The 19,987-nt window shown below is 36.9% G+C and overlaps 1 protein-coding gene across 8 annotated transcripts in view; it reads right to left on the bottom strand.

Annotated features, from left to right (window-relative positions):
• RALYL (RALY RNA binding protein like) overlaps nucleotides 1-19,987 on the bottom strand; it is a 367,535-nt gene that overhangs the window by 12,158 nt on the left and 335,390 nt on the right. For 6 of the 8 annotated variants that reach the window (XM_064706292.1, XM_064706296.1, XM_064706293.1 and 3 more), the window contains 2 exons: nucleotides 11,866-11,979; nucleotides 7,359-7,537 (listed from right to left, as the gene is read on the bottom strand). In XM_064706292.1, coding sequence (XP_064562362.1) covers nucleotides 7,359-7,537; nucleotides 11,866-11,979 — 293 coding nt within the window. The remainder of the gene's footprint in view (nucleotides 1-7,358; nucleotides 7,538-11,865; nucleotides 11,980-19,987) is intronic. The other 2 variants (XM_064706298.1, XM_064706300.1) reach the window with 1 other exon arrangement.

The following is a 19,987-nucleotide window of genomic DNA, read 5'->3' as shown; positions in this document are numbered from 1 at the left end:
CTACTGCATATATTAAATATAACAAAAGGGCATGGCAGGAAGTTTCTTACAATTTTTGATTTCCTTGCATGCTTTTATTACTTTCTCCATTTTTTCAGTCGCAGGTTATTAGATTTACTGCAGCTTTGGAAGGTACAAGGAATTAGTATCTGTTGGGTGTGGTGCCCTAATGACTTTCTTAAGTTGCTCAAGTACAAACATCTCTGATATTTATCAAGTGAACACAATCTTTTACCTGTTCATTTGTCTTAGAGATGAAGAACATAATGTTTCTCAGACACTGAATGCAAGATTTCAATGAATGGTAAGCTCAATAGAAAAGACAAAATTTTGCATGGTTTTAGTGATTTTTAAAGTAAGCTGGATAAGATTTCTGGCACAACATTGCTTTAGCCATTGCCATTGATTATAAAGGTTGTCCTTTATTTTCTAAGTAGTCCTGTACAAGTGCATTCAGAAAGCTACAAGTTGTTAGAATAGCTACTGAACTTTTCAACAAGCCTAGTCAGCTTAATTTGGCTGATAATAGAAGAGTCAGTCTTGTCTGTCCTGATGCTATGGACTGAAAAAACAGGCATCTAAATGGACAATGAAAAATCTTGTTTAATTACAATGATAAATTAAATAGTATCAATATTATCACACAGATCACACAGTCACATATTTGATTAATCTTGCTACTTGAAACTGGGTTTAAACTAGATGAAATTAATCAGAGAAATTTTAGTTCTTTTTCTGTAGATTTTATTTTACTTTCTGCTGAGTATTTTCATTGTTGAATTCAATACAAAATAATTAAAGCAAAGAAAGTGTCAAAGTTTCACACAGATTTGCTATTAATTTTGCTTTAGCTACCTATAGAAGGGACGTGATGCATATGATCAACCTTTTTACCAAACTAGTTGGAATTTGGTTCAGACTCTGAAGAAGGTAAAGGCCTGAGCCATAGCCCAGACAGCCAAGAACTCCTCTAGATGCAATCTATTCTCTGAAGAGCCACAAAGGCAAGGAGTGGCCCAGGGAGCATTGACATGGGTGATGTTGGAACACCCACCATGCAATTAACACATGAGAAGCAGGTAGCTTTTCAAAGTCTCACTTATCAAGGAACAAAGAAAGTTGTGGGTGCAGGGAATCTCATACAACCCTTTCCCATTGCATGATTGTGACTACACTATATTCCACAAATCTGACAGCCTAAAAGGGCCTTCTTTGAGCTGTCCCAGCCGAGCAGCCTGGCTATGGGGCGTGGTTTCCCCTTGAGCTGGGATGCCTCTCAAGGTTACTTCTTGAAGCAGACAGACCATTTACCAATGGCAGATGTTGGGGATGTGACTGGTATTATACAAAACCTTTTAGTATGGTAACTAAGCATGATTTGTGCTTTGGTGGTTTTGAATCATTGTTCAAATGTCTGTGCTATACAGTACTACAGTGAACCTTGCCACTGAACCTTGGCTAGTTACTCTTCTACAACATCATATTAAAACCACTTTTGCTAATACCTTTGATAGTGTACCCGTAAGCAATCTAAATCACCCATTTGTGATAAGAGGGAAATGTTTTTGATGAGCTTTAGCCGCAGCACTAGTTGGTTTCATTGATTTAAATGGTAATGTCATCAAATTCTACAAGAAATATAGCTATTATTATATCATAATGGTTTTACTTTTGCATAATGAAAATCAGTGCAGCAAGAGGAATATTCTGAGTTTTATGTCTGTGGCAGTTTCTGGTATTAATATTTGAAACATTATTCTTTATCAGATGTTAGAAACAAATTTGACAGATTGAAAACATGCAGTGTGGAAGTGGAGAAAAGGACAAGAGTAAGAAATCAAATACCCTTGAGAGGTAAATACAACTGAAATATACTTAATAGAAAGAGAACTATAATTGTTGAAATAAATTTACCTTGTAACCCGAACTGGGCCTTTTGTAGTATCTGTATCTTTGGTTCTGAAATAATTTAATAAAAATGCCTCTTAAGACATCTCATTAAAGTTGACTCATTATTGTGGAACTCCCATCTAATAATGCTTGTCTGGCTTCATTACTTTTAGCACAGCTACACCAGCATAAAAACAATGCTGTGATTGTGAATATATCCTTCAAATTCCAACCAAGCACTAACCACTGTCTGATCTGAGTTATGACACCATAAATCTACTGTATTTGCATCACATACTCTACCAGAAAACAGTTTGCTGTACTGAATGCTCAACTACTGGACCACTACCATGCTATTCCTATTATAGTTATTTACTATGAAAGGCTGACAGTTTGATAGGAACCATTATTCTCAGGCAATGTAATACATATATGAGTGCTTGTGTATGATTTATTACAGTTAATTATTTTGTTGGTATTTTATTAACCATTGGCTAATGGTAAATAAATAAAGTGTTTTGTGTTTTTTTTCCAAATCTGTAATACTTCAGGCTTTCAGTGAAGTAACTTATAGCTACCTGATTTATTTACAAGGGGGCTGCAATGATTTGATCAGTGCTTCCTCAATGATCAATCAACACCCTTTGAAACCAATTCAGAGAAGATATATGAAATGTTCTGGGTCTGCACTGGGTTGTCCATGTGCTAAATCAGCAGAATTAGGGATCCATCAAGCATGCTAATTCAGAAATTTTCTTCCTTCAATCTTTCAGCCAGGCCGCACAATATTAATGCCATTTCTATTAAGAAGGGACTTGTTATTGAGGGACTGAGGACAAGCTGCTGCTCAAATATAGTAACGTGTTGGACTGGGCTGTAAAGGTCACTTTTCTGTTTCCCCCTGTACAGCCACAGGGGTAAGAAAAGGTTGTTTGTTTTCCTTCCCACTACTTACAATTTAAAGCCATGGCAGACACACAAGACCTGCTTGATATCACTGGAAATTTGTGTTTGGGTAATTTGTGACCTGTTTGTGATTTTTGTGTGAACTTAATTAAGTAAATATGAAGATCTTTCTTCATGAGAACCCATTTTCCATAAAATGGGATGGGTGTGCTGTCTTTGTCACAACATTGTTGAGGGATGGTATAAATTGAAAGGAATGCACTAGGAAGGAACACGGGAATTTTAAGTTCACTGCTACTAGAAACTGTTCAGTGTTAGGAAGGGAATGAAAGTCTGAATTGTGGGTCCAGTAAAACCCAGGATAACCAACTACTTGTTTTTTTACCTAAAAGGAGCAAAGGAAATAGACCTGAAGTTTTCAATCACTTTCACTGGCTCTGATGGTCAGTTAAGTGACATGAATTGTAAAGTAAGCTCAGGAGCTACATAATAAACCAGTGACAATTATATATATATATATATAAAACTACAAAGTATGCATGCCCTTGTACAGGCAGGAGTGAGAGGCTGTGTGAGAGCATGTGGATGAATGCTTATGGTGCACTTCACTGAGCAAGTTGAAGCCAACTCTTTAACATATTCATATGTAGATGGATCATGTTTCTGAGATCACCTTTTAAAGAACTCTTCAGTATAGAAATGCAGCAAAATTCTTTGGGAATTTTTCTAAGGAGATCCTTCAATCCAGAGTGTCTGAAACACTGGAGAGATTTACTGAGAGACACTTTTGGGCAAATAGTACAAAAGAGAATTTCTCAAGAGGTGGTATTTGATGACTGCCGCAGTGCCTTAAATGCATCCTGTCTTGAATTGGAGTTCAGGTGGGCAATCAAGTTACTGCTGCGTTAAATTTTTTCACACTTTAGCTGAGCCATAATGACTGGTTTTGGGCATGTCTTTAGTCACTGAAAATTACAATGCAAGCTTGAGCAACATCCTCTTCTATATGGTGGAGGAAGAAGGTGTGCAGCTGTTGAGTGTGGTGTTTTGTGTGTGCAGCTGGGCAGACAACTGAAGGGTTCTTAAATCCAAGCCTGACTTAACTCAGACTGTGTCTTTTTTACACTTGATCTAGGCTGAAAGCAGGCATGTGGACAGCTGCCATCACTCAGTTCTGTGCAGTAACCTGTTCCTTCAAATAGACAGTGTGAATTTAGAGAACTGATCCTACCACCTAAACACACAGCATACATCCTGCGTAGTCACTTCCTTTTAAATTAGAATTAGAAATAAAGAAAGAATTTTGAGTCCTCTGCTGCAAAGATGGAGACCCACATATACGGATTCAGAGGCTCCATTGTGGCACCTAGACTCTGGCAGTGGGTGTGACCTTTTTGAATACCTCCCTATATTGACAGCATTTGGAGAACAGAATTCTGTTCTGCAAACATGTGGCAGGTTTTGGGAAATGACCAGGCAGAAGATTTACACATAAATCTGAAGAACTCACTTAAGGTTAATATCTAAATTTAAGTAATTTCCCTGTTTCCCTCTATTAATATTTTTCATACTAGTGGACTCACAATTAAATTTTCCTGCTGAAATTACTTCAGGGCATTAGCTTTGCCCATTTCAATATTTTTTCTATTTCCTCTGGTCTTAATGGTGAGAGAAAATATTTTCTTAATCATTGTCTTAAATTCCTTTAGCTCTATATTTGGAAAACATTATAGAATTCATTTCAAAAAAGCCTTTCGGAGGATTTTTATTGAATTCCACTCCAATGTTACTGTTTTATACAAAATAATAACGTTTTTCTTATGTGGAAAGTTTTTTCTTACTGTTGTCACATTTAATATGTTTAATTCTTAACCTTTCTTTTTTTCTCAAAATATTTGTAACTGTCTCCATTCCAAAATTACATATTTGCTCTTAGTCAGCTTTCTTTCCTAAACAATTTAGGTTTTATAAAACAGAATAACAACATCTCTTAGGACTTGCTTTATAACAATCTTATATATCTATTTTACTTTTCAAAAGACAGAGGGCAATTTCAGATAAGAGGACACAGGATAGGTAGAAGCAGCCTGAATTGCCAAGTATATCTACAGGGGTATTCACTGTATATTTGGTAGTATTGTTACTGTCTTTCCCTTAACAGGGCTATCAATGATTGGAGTAGGAGCTAAATCTTGTAGGAATTGGCCAGTATATCTACATAAATATATGTCAGTATAAAACAGTTGAAATAACAATATGCATCAAAAACTGCCATTTTCATATCATAACTACAGGCTGATACTGCTGAATCTTTGGGTAAAAACTGTAGAGGAAATATACATAATTTATAGAAATCTCAGGGCATGGGTGTTTTCCACAATTTATAATTGCCTTTCTGTGGAAAACACCTGAGATTTCTTTGAAGCAATCCTTTGCTGAGCAATCCTTTATCCTATCCATTGCAACTTTGCATTCACTAATCTCCCTAGGCTTTGCAAAAGGAGGAAAGTGTCATTATCACATCGCAGCAGGCAGGAAAACTAAGGTGAAGTAGCCTCTTCCAAAACTTGATGGAAATGGCAAGGGAGGATGAAAGGGATAGGGTCTTTACATCAGTGACAATCTTAATTGTAAGCTTTAAAGTCTACAGTACTGTCAGTTTCTCAGATAGAGGGTCCCAGCCTTTGGGAAGGTGGAAGGCATGAAGCTGACTTGCTCCACTGCCCTGGCATTGCACCAGGCTGCACCTGACCCTGACTGAGAGGATGAACAGAAGTCCTGTTCCTTGGCCTTTCATTGCTACCATCATGTTGGGATGGGGGGATGCCAATAATGCCAGGATGCAATGCAGAGGCCAGCACTCTCCACATGCAGGGAGCTGCCTCCTCCCAGCACTCATGCACTTAGTGATGACAGGCAGAGAAACTGGAGTTGGTTCCCCACCCTGCCTTAGACGCGTGTCAGACCTCTGAGCTGTCTTTGGAGCTGTGTCTGCACTGCACTGTGCTTCAACTGATTCCATAACATGAATCTTGGAAAGGCCTTTTAACTTGGAAGCAGCAGTGTGCAAACGTGTCTGTGCCAGTTCCAGACTTTCACTGCTAATGAATTCTTCCTATGCTACTTGCTTTATAGAGCCTTTCCTGCTGAGGCCTTTGATAGATGAAAATATTCTTCTGCTTTTTGTGTCATATAGTGTGGATATATGCTAAGTATGTCAAATCCACATGGTGAAATGACAGCACTGAGCAATCAGAGTGTAATGCACTGTATGTTAACATCCCCACTTAGTTGTCTGTAATGGGGAGTATGGTCCCTAATTAGTACAAAAACCACCATTCTTGTTAAACTCTGGTCTGGTTTATTTTAGCAATAAACCCCTATTGCTAAAATCACTTCCGTTGGTCTCACTCTTGGCCATAGTGAGAGTTTATATTTACAAGTATTTCTTAATTACAAAATTTCAACTCCCTACAAATTCAGAGTGGTATTTTCTTACAGACATCCCTTGTATCTAAAGAGGAGAACCTGTCTCTTTAAGAAAAAGGGATAATGTCATCTGTTCTCCATTGCATGTGAAAAAATGAGGGAATTCAGGTTTTAGTAGCTTCTTCCGGGAAAAATGCTACTCAGGGTATAGCAATTCAAATCTTGGGCTGGCTAACGGGACACAAACCTGAAAAAATTACAAGTAGGTTTAAATTCCTTTTGCAGTAAGCAGCACAAACCGCTGGTTATTCATATGTGCTGTTACTCCAGACTTGCTATTGATTCTGCTTGCTAACTGACTTCTGCTGCTTCACTAAAAGATTTTTACTGTACACACATGGTTAAATATTTTTTAAATGCAAGCAATGACAATGAGCAACAAAAGTTCTTTCAGCTCAAAGCAGAATAAGAAAGCCAGGATGGAAGGGAGAGTATTATAGAGGCTAAACCACAGTGACTGTTCCATTCCTATTAGGAATGCATAGAAAGGTATAAATCTCCTTTCCAAATATTTCTTAATGTTGCTCTAGAAGAACTTAGGAGTTTAGCATTGTAATGGTGCTAAATGAAATGCTTTTATTTCATGAAAGGTGCAGTGGAAAACTCAAACATTTCTCAACGAAAAATCTTTCCATCAAAAAAACTTGTCTCTGCCAATACAGCCCACAGAGTACACACATGGAGACTCAGGACCATGGAAAGCACTTGTTTAATAATGAAAAAGTTCACTATTTTAGAATCCTATTTAATTTTGAAAAGCACTGGTTAAAGAAAAAGAGAAAATGAAAAAGTAGCACTCTACACTTTTACATGTATAAAATAATAAATGTAAACCAATTTAAACTGCATTTTATTTCCTTTCTAAAATTACCAAATGCAGTAAAATATATTTTTTTATTTCTCCTCAGAGGCTCCTATGCTTAATTGATATCATAGTGTATGAGGAGTATAGGTCTGGGCACTAGTTACAGAACATCACAGTGCTGCTCTGAGCTTATCTTAATCCAGACTGTTGGTTCTCTGTGGTTACTTGTAGGAACCATATAGACAGACAGGTCATGATTATTCCTTACCAGCTCATTGCTGCCATCCTCATCAAAATCCTCCTCTATCCCATCAGTCATATCTTCTCCATCCCCATCTGCATCTGGCCCTCCTTCAATTGGCTCTTCCGTAGAGTTATCTGCATTCTCTGATATGCATTCCTCTTGAATCAAATCAGCATTATCTTCCATTTGTTTCTTTTGGGCTTCTGTAAGGAAAACATACTCTGTGGAGATTCAGTAACCTTTCCTATTGGTGGCAAAGGAAAGTGCTCTGCAGAAGAAACCTAAGCTTCCATCTCCAGATGTGCTAGATTTGTAAAATTCTCTGTGATAATGTTTACCAGGCAAATATGATTGAAAACTTTTCTTTTAAAAATTAGTGCATAAATAAATCACAATATCAATATGATCATCTACCCCATGTATGCCATGCAGTGGATGAAGGCTTGATTTGCCAGGAGATCCAGCTTTTCAATTTTCTGTACTTGACTTTGCCTTGGAATTCAATTGGCACAGTCACCAGATGTTTATTCATGAGCAGCCAATGAGAAGTACATAAATATCTATGCTCTGAGAAGCAGAAGGCTGTCAATTGCCAATAAATGAGTGAGAATTTGTATTAATTTACTGTGAATATATCTTAACAGTCATACAGGTAATCAACAAATACTTTTAGACAAGTAAACATATTTTTATGGAGTAAAGTATCTGTTACTCATCATTGGTATAATGTGCTGAAATAACTGGAGAATGTCCCCCTCCAATCAACCAAATATTGGCTTCCTATATTTTCTGCAAAGTGGTAAAAAGAAAGGCCATTTCCATGGAGGCCTGAAGAATCTATTCTGGTTGAATTCATGAGAGTAGCTGTGTTGTTGTTGTTGTTGTTGTGACTAGGTATTGATAAACTCCTAGATATGCTGAAGAACTTCATCCAAACAGCAGAAATCCAGAGAAAAATTGATGGAAGAATGACAGAGACTGGCTAGAAGAATGTTTGGAGGGATCAGAGTCTTATTTCTATGCATGTCAGGAACTTATATGAAACACTTTATGTACTCAGAGTGAATCAAGGCAGAGAATTGGTTGCATGCAGCTAGAAAAGTAATATCTTTTCAGTCTGAGGGTGATCAATGACAGAATTTCTAGAACAAAATATTTCTTCCTTTGTAAGACTGACTGCTCTGTAACACTAGTAGTTCATTACCTATGTTGTAGGACAACCAATGAATTAAGTGTTGCCTTGAAGCTCTATATTTTTGAAGCTCTATTATTTTTTTTATCATAAGTTATTACCAGCTACACATACTATTCAAATCTGATGGCATTTTTCTCTACCATAGTCTTAAACCGAGACATTTGTTTTACCTTTTGACTTTGCACATTTATTTTGCTATTTACATTCATCTCTTTAGCCTTCATTTGTCTTTTGTCCTTCATTTTCAACTTCTCTTACTGGAGAAACAGAAAAATTAAGCTTTCCTCCCTCAGTCACCTAATGTCTTCAGAAAGGTTCTTAGATTTAAAGAATACAAAGTCATCTTAGACAGCTGCTCTGACAGTACTGTAGTCATATATATTAGCAGATGATTCACCCCATGGAGCTTTATCTTCTATTGGTAAGGTGCTCCATACAATCCCATGCTAGTTAAAAGTGATTGTTTTACTTGCTTTATGCATAAGGAAATATGGATTGAATCACCTATGCCTTCTATATCTGGCCCTACCACTTCCTGTCTTTAGCCACTTCTGAGATCTCTCAGTTCTGGCAATGACAACTGAATCAATTTTGGTTAAGGCTTTTAAAACCAAGATTGTTGAATTGGGAGACAATACATTTAAATGGGAAACCATCTAAGATGCACTTGCTAAAAAATTAGGTCACTTAATTGTCTTAATAAGAACATAGACTGGGTTCTTCAGAGAAGGCTAAAATACCACCTCAGTACTCATCTCTTTTGGGCTCTTCTGAGAAGATAAACTCAGGAACCTAACTTTGAGCCTAATCTCTAATATTACAGGAAGAATAGTCTCTATTTTTTTTTTTTTTTTAATGTCAGAACAGTTTATTCCTAGCTTCTTAATTCAGAATTTTGCAAACAAAGGAGCTATTTCTACAGTAGCTATTTCTACAGTTTTCCTATGTACAGGAAATCCTATTTTCTATATTACCCCTATTGGAAAGGTTAGGAGTTGATAATAGAAAAAGCCAGAACATCAGCTTTTACTGCAAGAAGAGTTTTCATGCAGCTGTGGAGCAGTAACCGATAATGCACTGAGCTTGTCCAGCCTGTAACATCACATTCCTCCAGATGTAACAACTTTTAGGATTAAAAATTATTCCTCAGGAGACTGAGTCAAACTTAGAAAACCAAAAGAGCAAGATGATGGTTTGATTTTTGCTTTGTGCAAATGAGAAACAAATCCTCTCTCTGATCCCAGTCTTAGTGAGGCCACACCTCCTGGCAGAGGAAAATAAGAAATAACATTGCCAAACCATAGAGAAGGAACAAAATCATCTTATCATCTCCCATGTGACACTCTAAATGAAATAGTTCAGCTACTGATGTAGTTTGCACAAATCTTTTTGGATCTGCAGACTAATAATCCAGACTGCATAACCCTCTTCATCAGCTCAGGAAACTTAAATGGAGTTCCATTCTTACTGGTATCTTTAAGGTGTTTTTCTCTTCACACCCTCCAATGAGAGGCAAAGCATATGAGGGATGGGTTCTGCACCTGATGTTTTATAACATCAATATTTTGAAAACATCTTTTAATATCTGACGATATTCATTGCATGTCTTCAGAAACCATAAGACTGTGACTCAACACGAATCAACATTCTTCTTTTTGACCTGATTTCTATTTAAATGAGACCACTATAGTCCTTTAGCAAAATTGAAAATTGAATATCAAAGTACAATGATCTGCAGATTGTTTTGCATAGTAATGGATTTTTTATAAAAACTCCCCATGGTAGCACAATCAGGAATATTTCAGTGCACAAGTGATTCCATGAAGTGCCTTGCAATTATGTCTTCACCAATTATACCAACTTTTATCAAACTCGCATAAAGCACAAAATAGAACCTAATGAATACATATTGTGCACAGATCTGAAAGAGATAATCACACTCTCTACTAATGATTTACCTTAGACTTGAAAAAAAGCCCTCAACTTTGTGAGATAAACTAACATCTGGGGACTGGTCCTTGTCTGTCAACTTAGAAAATGATTGTAAAGAAAACGTAGGTCATTTTTCAAACAATATTTTTTTTTAAGTTACTTGGGAACAGGAGACATCCATATCTAAATTCGTATTTTGACTTTGTCAGGTTTGTAACCCTCAACTGCTAATTCCCAATAATGTTTTAGACAGTCTTGATGGAATTCTCTTTGAGTCCTGATGGGCTTTTGGCTTCATGTAACTGACTGCTGTCCAGACAGCCCAGCAGTTGTGGGTTCTGAGGCAGAATTTCCTTCACACATTTCACATAAAATTCAGAAAAAGGTTTTATCACAGAATGGAGGGGTGAAAAAAAAAATTGAGTTTTTCATGAGATAAGGAGTCCATGCTGACTCTCACAAAATCAACTCACTAATACAAAGCTCCTGTAAAAACATATATGTGATCTATAAGGACATAGCAAAGAAAATCCCATAGACAGGCATAAGAACTGGGTTTGTTTTTTATATATGCTGTGATGAAAATGCAACCTTATAACTCTCAGAATGACTTCAAAGTGCTGCCAGGTGAGATCATTCATCTAACAAAATTAATTATGCACTGACTTCATTAAATTATGAAGTAGTTTTGGATTTTTTCATTCCCAAGGTTTGACTAAAACCAAAGCTTTTACGCTAGAAAAAAACTAAACTGGAGCTGCAAACAGTTTTACTAAGAGGCCAAAACTTCACTCAATAACTGAGGTTGGAAAGTATCTCTGGGCTCTCCCAGTCCAACCCCTCTTCAAATCAGGGACAAATTCAAATTTTAGCACAGGTCCATAGGTCCATGAGCCCAATGAGTTTTGAATGTTTCCAAGGATGGAGCCAGTATGGTCTCTCTGGTCAACTCACTGTACTGCTTAGGTGCATCTCTTTTCCTTATATCAAACAGAATTTTTTCTTGCATCAGCTTGTGACTATTACCTCCTGCCTATTGCCCAGACAATAATTTTTGATATACACCATCTGTTAATACTTAATGTGCCTAGCACAAGCATTTCCATGGTCAAAAACATCCAGCCTAATTCTGTTCAGTTGTTTTTTAGTGATGTTTGGTTTCCAGAGCAACTAGAAAGATTATTTTTTCCTACTACACCATTAAAAACTCTTAAATGATGATGCATGTTCTGTGAAGAATATTAATCTATTCTGCCAGTAGTTTACCTCAGAGTTGATTTACCTTGCTTCAGGCTCCATTAAGTACCAAAATTTCAGAAAACTTCCATTCTCTTTGGTCTGACTTGCTTGACTAGTAACAAAGTTCTAATTTAATTAATTCCACTAAAAACGACTTTTACCTACCTGCTTCAGCTTTTTGCTGCTTTTCAATCTTTTCCAGTCTCCCTAACAAGGAGTCAATTTTTGTTTTGATTTGAGTTAATTCTTTCTTGATTGTTTGCAACTCATCTGATTTCACTGTGGAGAGATCAAAATGCAAAACATGAAATAAATTATATTTGTGGTAACATTATCCCCCCAAGCAAAACATGTTCTTTTTTTCTTTTCTGTTTAGTAGAAATTACACTCTCTCATTTTTGTCAATATTTTCAGAGATTTACCTTTTAAAATTAGCATTGTTAGTTAAAAATGCAGAATCCTAGAAACCACAGGATTCTAAGCCTTATTGGCAAGAATCCATGAAAGGTGTGTTGCTCAGTAATAGTAATTTCAGGAAAAACATCTCAAAAATATTTTCATAAATCCAAGTATTTTTTACTGAAAAACAGCCTATAGTGAAAGAATAATTCAAATATGATAGACCTGTCACAGTCTTGCTGTGTTATTTTGCTAGACTCTTTTGTGATAGTATTGACGATAATAAATAGATCCCCTACAGTATGTATTTCTCAGCAAGAGTAAATGGTAATATAAGTGCTAGGGCAGCCAGGAATGCAGGGTTATATTCCAGTCAAAAACTCATTGCAAGAGGTGTCATGTTTTGTTGCTTCAAAAGCTTTCAGTTCAATTTCAGTTGTCAATTTCTTGTACTTTTTCCAGCTATGGATAATATATGAAAATATTTCATTTTATGATTGCGTCCAAGGACACAGAGGCATCACTTATAAATTATTAGCTGAAGTTTCCAAATCTTTATTGCACTGCTTTACTCTTCATTTTTGTTTATTAATGTGCTCCCATTGTCTAACCCAAGAAGGAGTAACTGCTTTGGAGATGTTTTGGCTTCAAAGGAAACAGTGCTGCAGCCCTTATAAATGATCTCATTATTTTGGCATTATCAGAACATGTGTTTTATGCTAGAAGGTGGCCCAAAGAAGTACACTTGCCCTGTTTGTGCTAGGACATAATGTAGAAAAGATCAAGAGGAGAAAATGGCAACTCTATGCTAGCATGGGAGAATAAATCCATTTACAAAGGAGCAGAGTAGGAAACAGAGCTTTCACTCTTACAACTCTTATGGCAAGAAATGGACCATCCCCATGAGGGACTGGCAGTGGAAGAGCACTGAGCTGTGTTACTCCTCCACCACTGCTGAAGGAGGATGTGCATTGACTTTGGTGTGTGTATCGAGAGCATGGATACACACAAGGCAGGTTCTTATTGAGCCTGGGAAGAGGGGTGTTCTGCTGTGAAGAAGAACATGTTCCCTTTCTGTCAAAAGGGTCTTCTGGCTGCATCTTGCTGCATCAGTCCTGTTCATTGTTGACATTGGCCATGTCTATTATCATGGTGGCTCATGTAATTTGTATTGGGCAATCAATCTTATGATGAAGTGTGAAGACAAGCTATTGCCTGCTTCAGTGATAGTTGATGAGTAGGTATTTGCTTCAAATTAGCCTTATTCCAAACCTGAAGCATATTCACTGAGGCTGAAACCAAAGATTTTTATCTTAGAGTTTGGGCATATATACTATAATGTGGGTTATACAATAATGTGTATTATAGTACAACAAGGCAGTAGGTTGCTATATGCAGTAATGCACTTATTTAATCGTGCTCATATTGAGAAATTGCATTATCTCACAGTACAGGCTGAAACCTCTCATCTCAAATGGCATGAACAGAAGGACTTAAAAAAAAAGTGTAAAACTAACCTGTGCTCGACTCTTATATGCCGTATGGTATTTGATGAAATTATTTTGTGTATTCATAGAATGAGGGTTTAAAATGTTTTCAGAGAAATAATTCTCCAATCCCACAGATCTGAAACAAATTGTTAAGAGTCCTACAACTATATAATTAGAAGGTTACTGATTCCCCAGGGACTGTGGCTGGTCCATCTTAGAGTAGCAAGGCAGCTCAGAATCCAGAGTGAAATGGTGTGAACTGCTCCAATGGGGAATGCTAAGTACTGGCAGCAACCCACTGTGAAGCCTGTTGGCAACACATTCCATGCAGTCAAACTGTTGTGTCAGGGATGCTCCCTTGATCTGCAAACTTCAGGCTGTCCAGGCCCCAAAGGCCAGATCCAGAAGTGACACTGCAAGGACCTAATGGTACTTGTTTCCAGTCTACTAAACAAAGCAGAAAACATTTGCACTTCTGAGTTTGACAAGGAAACATGCTCATGCCTGGCACTGCTGTTGAGCTCAGGTCTGCTGCAAAGGGGCTTCCTTGTGGTGTCTCTGGAAGAATTAGGCTGGGAAGAAGATGGTACCAGAAGGAACAAGACAACAACGAGGATTCAAGGAACAAACCCCAGTGGTAAAGGACAAGGGGGTGCTGGGCAAGAGATGACTGAACATGAGCCAGTGTGTGCCTAGGTGGCCAAGATGGCCAATGACACCTGGCCTGTGTCAGCAACAGTGGGGCCAGCATGATCAGGGCAGTCATTGTCCCCCTGTACTCAGCACTGGTGAGACACCTTGAGTGCTGTGTCCAGGTCTAAGCACCTCAGTTGAAGTAAGACTGAGGTGCTGGAGAGTCTCCAGGGAAGGGCAATCAAGGCAATGAGGCTGGTGAAAGGTCTAGGAGGTAATTCATATGAGAAGTGCTGAGGGAGTTGGGGTTGTTTGACCTGGAGAAAAGAAGGCTCAAGGAAGACCTCTACCACTCTGTACAGCAAACTGAAAGGAAGTTGTAGATAAGTGGGAGGGGTCCACTTCACCCAGATAACTAGTGATAGGGCAAGAGGACATAGCCTCAAGCTGCACCTGGGCAGTTCAGGTTGGATGTTAGAAGTAATTTATGGAAATGGTTGTTAAACACTGGAAATTACTTCTTAGGGAGTCAGCATCCCTGGAGGTGTTCAAGAAACCACTATGTGATAATAATGTTATGGTCTAGTTGACAAGGTAGTTAGCAGTTAAAGGCTGAACTGGACAATCTGGAGGTTTTTTCCAATCTAAATGATTCTATGATTCCATGATCATAGAGACATTTGCTTCAAGTTAACACTAAAAAGGACTGAAAGAAAAAAGAAAAAAATCTCAACCAGTCTGCACAAGTGCCAAACTTTCACTCTCTTTCCAATATTGTGATGTTGTAATTATTTGAACTGCTTACTGTTTTACCTTGCAGAGGATTGTACGTCTTCAAAATTATTGTCCTAGAGAAATTCCACTCTCAATTATAGTACAGTGAGTATTTTTGTAGTAAGCAGCAACTACTAAAGACAAATTATGAAGGACCCTGATGAAAAGTAAGTTGAGCATGAGCCAGATCTTTTCCTTGTCACAGTTTAATTGCATTCAGCAACTCAGCACCACACAGTTGCTCACTTCCCTCCAAAACCCAGAAGGATGGGGAGAAGTAAAGGAGGGTAAATAAAACTCATTGGTTGAGATGAGAACAGTTTATTAATTGAAATTCATCCCTTTGGAACATCCCTTTGGCCATCTGGGGTTGCCTGTCCCAGGTGTGTCCCCTCCCAGTTCCTTGTGCATCCCCATCCTGCTCATTGGTGTCATCAACACTGTTTGCAGCACAAATTCACAACACAGCCCCATAGTAGCTACTGAAAAGAAAACTGACTCTGCCCCAGCCAAACCCAGAACACCACTCTACCCAGCACTTGTGAGGCCACATCTGGAGCATTGTGCCCACCTCTGGGCTCCCCAGTACAATAAGAAATGAAGATGACAAAGCCAGACTCTTCTTAGTAGATCCCACTGACACACCAAAGACCCTTGACATAAATTAAAGCATGTGAAATTTCATCTAAACACAAGAATTTTATTTTTTCTTCCCATGGGTGTGGTGAGACACAGTCCTAGGAAATTTGTTTTGCAGGGCACTTGCACCAGAGGAGCTCCAGAGGTCCCTTCCAAGCTCAACCATTCTGTGAGTCTGTGATAGCACTTGGCAAGAATGTCAGGCTTTTAAAACAGTGTTATGACAAAGATAAAATGTAAAGATTATAAATTCTTTGCTCTAGGTGTCCTGCTTTGACTATAAAATTCTCCTTTAAAACATCATGTTGTTTTTTTTTTAATTTATCTCAGGCAAGAAACAAAGCCATTGGTAAACATGACACGACATGCATGTATCCAAAATATCTGTCCCTCTGTTTTTGAGCAATAGAGTAGGAAATTAAGGTAACTTACTCTTCAAGAAATTTTTCCAAATTAACAGATAAAATAAAGGACAGCAGATAACAGAAATGCACATATTGAAAGAGAGAAAAATTATTAATGAAATTAGTAATGGCTAAATATCTTCAACAACTCCAATGCAAAAATGTGAATAGGTGAAATTTGCTGATCACGTGAAATTGAAAGATATCACTTGTTCAGAGTAAACTGGAATGGAAGAAGAGGTCAGGTGATTAAAAGGAATGTTATGCTAGAAAAAAAAAGATGAGATTTCACTGAAAAAAACCCCTAAACTTAACAATAGAAGTCCGACTCTTAGCACCAAGGTTCATCAGCAGAAGAAGACAATGACAGAATTATCCTTGGGTTGATAACAGAATACCACTATCTGCAGCCATGGAAAGGAAAATGGAGCGCTAGAGTGTGTCAAATTATGCATTGCAAGGATGGAGAAGTGTATTGTCTCTGTATGAGGACCTGGTGAGTACAGGTTGAACCACTGAATTCTAGCAGGTACATGTGGAGAGCAGGTACATGTGAAGATGACCATAAAAAATGGAAAGCCTTTAGTGTGACAAGCATTTTTCTTGTTTGCTGAAAACAAAAAAAGGTAAAAAGAAATAATAATTTTATGCTAAGTCAGTGTTGGGACAAAAATAAAAAGAGAATATGAATAAATGAGAAACAAACTAAGCTGGAAATTACAAGAAACAGAAAAAACCCAAACCCTAACTATTTTTAAGATGTATCTTAAAGGATTAGATGATGATGCTACTTGCAAGAGTAAAGAATTTGATTCAATGACCCTTTCTAGCCCTTCTAGAATCTTTCATTGAAGCATCTAACACCAAAGGAGACAGTCACATACAGTGCATTATAAGAGAAATAAAATTAAGGTCAATTGCATTTTTAAAAATGAAAGTGCTACTGTTGAATTATAGCTTTTTGTGAAACATATTTTTTGCTGTAACTGCAAATTGATTCATCCACAAAGCATGATTTAGATTTCTTTGGGAAGAAATGTCATGTATTTTTAACTAAGCCCTTCATGTTTAATAAAAAATATTTTATCATATTTTATCGCTGTAGATATCACTGAAAAATGGATCAGCTGAGGAAGCTAAATATAAACTCTGTGAGTCAAAATTAATTCATTTAAAGACATAATTCAATACATATTTTAATGTCTGAAGTGCCTACTCCTTAATTTCAAGCACACAAAGTATAAAAGATTTGATTAATATTTTCCTCCTGATTTCAGATGTGTAAAATGACAGTGCACACTTTGAGCGCTTCAATTTCTACATTGTAATAAAAAGTGAGCTCTTCCTAGTTCTAAATAGCAATCTAAATGTACTGCTTCATACCATTAACATGAAGAACTACTATGTGTGATTTACCCACCAATATATTTAATTTTGTGAGTTACTTCTGGTGATTTGCAAATGCTGATTTATGTTCTTCTAGTCTTTGGAGTTAAAAAGAAAACTAAATATTGATAACTGTTCCTAGAAAAATTATGGATTTAGGAAAGAAATAAAATCTTCCTAATGTATTTTATGTTTTAGAAGCAGATTTATAACACATATTGTCACTTTTGGGTCAAACAGGAGTTTACTGTTTGGCAGATATTTTTTTTGCAGATATGCTCATCAATGAGCAAGGCATTTTTGATACAGTGTTTTTTGTAATATCTTCACAACAATAAACTTCTTCCTTTGGATTTCTGTTTTTCTGAAATAAGTCCTTTTGATTCTGGTGATTTTACCAGAATGTGAAATCTGGTGTTCTGACCTTTAATATGATATATATGGGTTTATTTTCTGGGTCTGAGTGTGAACAGTTATATCTATGAGATTTCTACTTACATCTGAAAGGTCTCTTAAGGGAAGTGATCTCATGAGAGTTTTGCTATATGGGGGTGAAATCTTCAAGGCATAGTCAATACCATTTTAACATTGTTAATTCTAAACATGCAATTAAGGTGTTTTATGGTCTTAAATTTCATTAAATGCAAAATAGCTTCCTTCCCATGAACTAGGTTTCTCCTTATTGGAGAATTTGTTGAATGTTTCTCCTTATCTACCTAGCAATAAATTAACATTAGAATTGACAGTGCATTATTTCAAGGGCTTCAGATTAGCAGAGTAGAGTAAGGAGCTACAAAATATCAAATTGCTTTCTCCCACAATTCAATATAACCAACTTTTCCAAGAAAATGGCAAAGGAAGTTGCAAAACATACCTTCTCTACTTCCCAAAATTGAAGTTCTAAGAGAATGGCTCCACTACTTCTCTGATAAAAGTCGTACAATAAGCTGATTACATTCCTGTCCAAGCCAACAAAATCATGTTTCTACATTTATGATGGGTTGACTGGAATTGACAAGAGGTAAAGTAGTTTTATGGAAAATTAGGCATGAAAACCTGTATACTGGGTGTCTGACTCCCTTTAAAGATGTGCTGTGTGCAGAAAGAATTTAGTGGAATTTATTTTATCACAATAAAAATTCTGCACTTTTTTCCAATTGTCATTGTAATGAATTGAGGACAGAAACCTAACACAGGTCAAAAAGCCCATGTTTTAAGTAATGCATCTTACAGCTCTCTCTTCAGTTAAAGAGCTTGATCCAAGCATGATCTTGTCACTTTGAGCTCTAAGACTAACACTTAAAATTCAGATCACACCTGAATACATTGAAGGATACCTCCACTGGGGAATAACACTGTCTGTTTGGATCTGGACACTCCTGATTGCACTTCCATTAAATAATTTATAGTTTCTGCAATATTTGCCATATTTTGTAGGCAGTGTTTTGGAAATCTTATAACAAGTGCCTGTGGATACTTGGACTAGGTTTGAATCCTATAATCTGTGCTATGCTTTATTTAAGTCCTATTACACAGTATTACAAAGCATTTTTTGAAATGCAGAAGCAAATTTTGCAGTAGATCTGAGGAACATATATCTGGATATTAATGTAATATTCTCTGCCTCATTCACTACTATAGAAATTCAGATTTCTGACTGAGAGCTTTTCTTGACATCTGTTGGGATACAAACACTAAGATCCTCAGCTCTCTAGAATTTTATAGCTATCCTTGTTCTGAACAATGAGAAAAATATATAAAAAACTTATCTGAAAATAAATTCCCTTTTATTGCAAGTGCAGCAAAAAAAAATTGTTATTAATGCATACTTGTGGAGAATTAGTGATTTGAATGTACTGATACTACTAAGTATTCATGTAGATAAGACAACAGAAACTGATGAACAAATGAGATCTAACTAAAGCTTTAATTCACTTTGTGAAAACCCAAAGATCCAAGGACTGAAAAGGACTAACAAAGTTTCCTAAAGTGAAGATATTGAGCTGCAATCTTTCTTTTATAATAATAGAAGAAAACATAGTTGATCACCTAAAATACTTGAGAAAAGGGTTACTTCAAGGTAAGTATGAAAATGTCTAGACTTATGTTCATCTTCCAGAGAACAAAGGAAGTATTACTACTGCCAGACATTCTCTTTGGGTTTGAGTCAGCTTTATAATATGACACCTAAATTTATGTGTCTTTCAGTGTATTAGGCATCAAAGATCTTCTAAGTGGTAATGGACATCCAGTCCATTCATTCCCTGGAGACTTGGAAGTGATTTAACTGTATACGCAACGTGGCCTCTCTGTCAGATCATCCTTTCCAAGGGATGTCTTGAGCTGCTTGTTCCTGAGTGCACAACATTATCTTAGCTATGTTTACCACATGTCGATTTTTTCAGTCACATGCATTTACATGTTTACTGCATGTTTTCCTTCAACGCCTCTGATATCATCGGGTCATGCAATAGGATCAAGGATGGATCCTAATGGGCTCACGAGGTCCATCTTCTTTGTTTGATACTAGCATGTAAGACTTGACTATCTTATTCAAACAGA

The sequence above is a fragment of the Zonotrichia leucophrys genome, chromosome 2, assembly GCF_028769735.1.
Source record: "Zonotrichia leucophrys gambelii isolate GWCS_2022_RI chromosome 2, RI_Zleu_2.0, whole genome shotgun sequence".
Classification (NCBI taxonomy): domain Eukaryota; kingdom Metazoa; phylum Chordata; class Aves; order Passeriformes; family Passerellidae; genus Zonotrichia; species Zonotrichia leucophrys.
The sequence above is the reverse complement of the archived record's forward strand: the minus strand, read 5'-3'. Positions and strand labels throughout refer to the sequence as shown.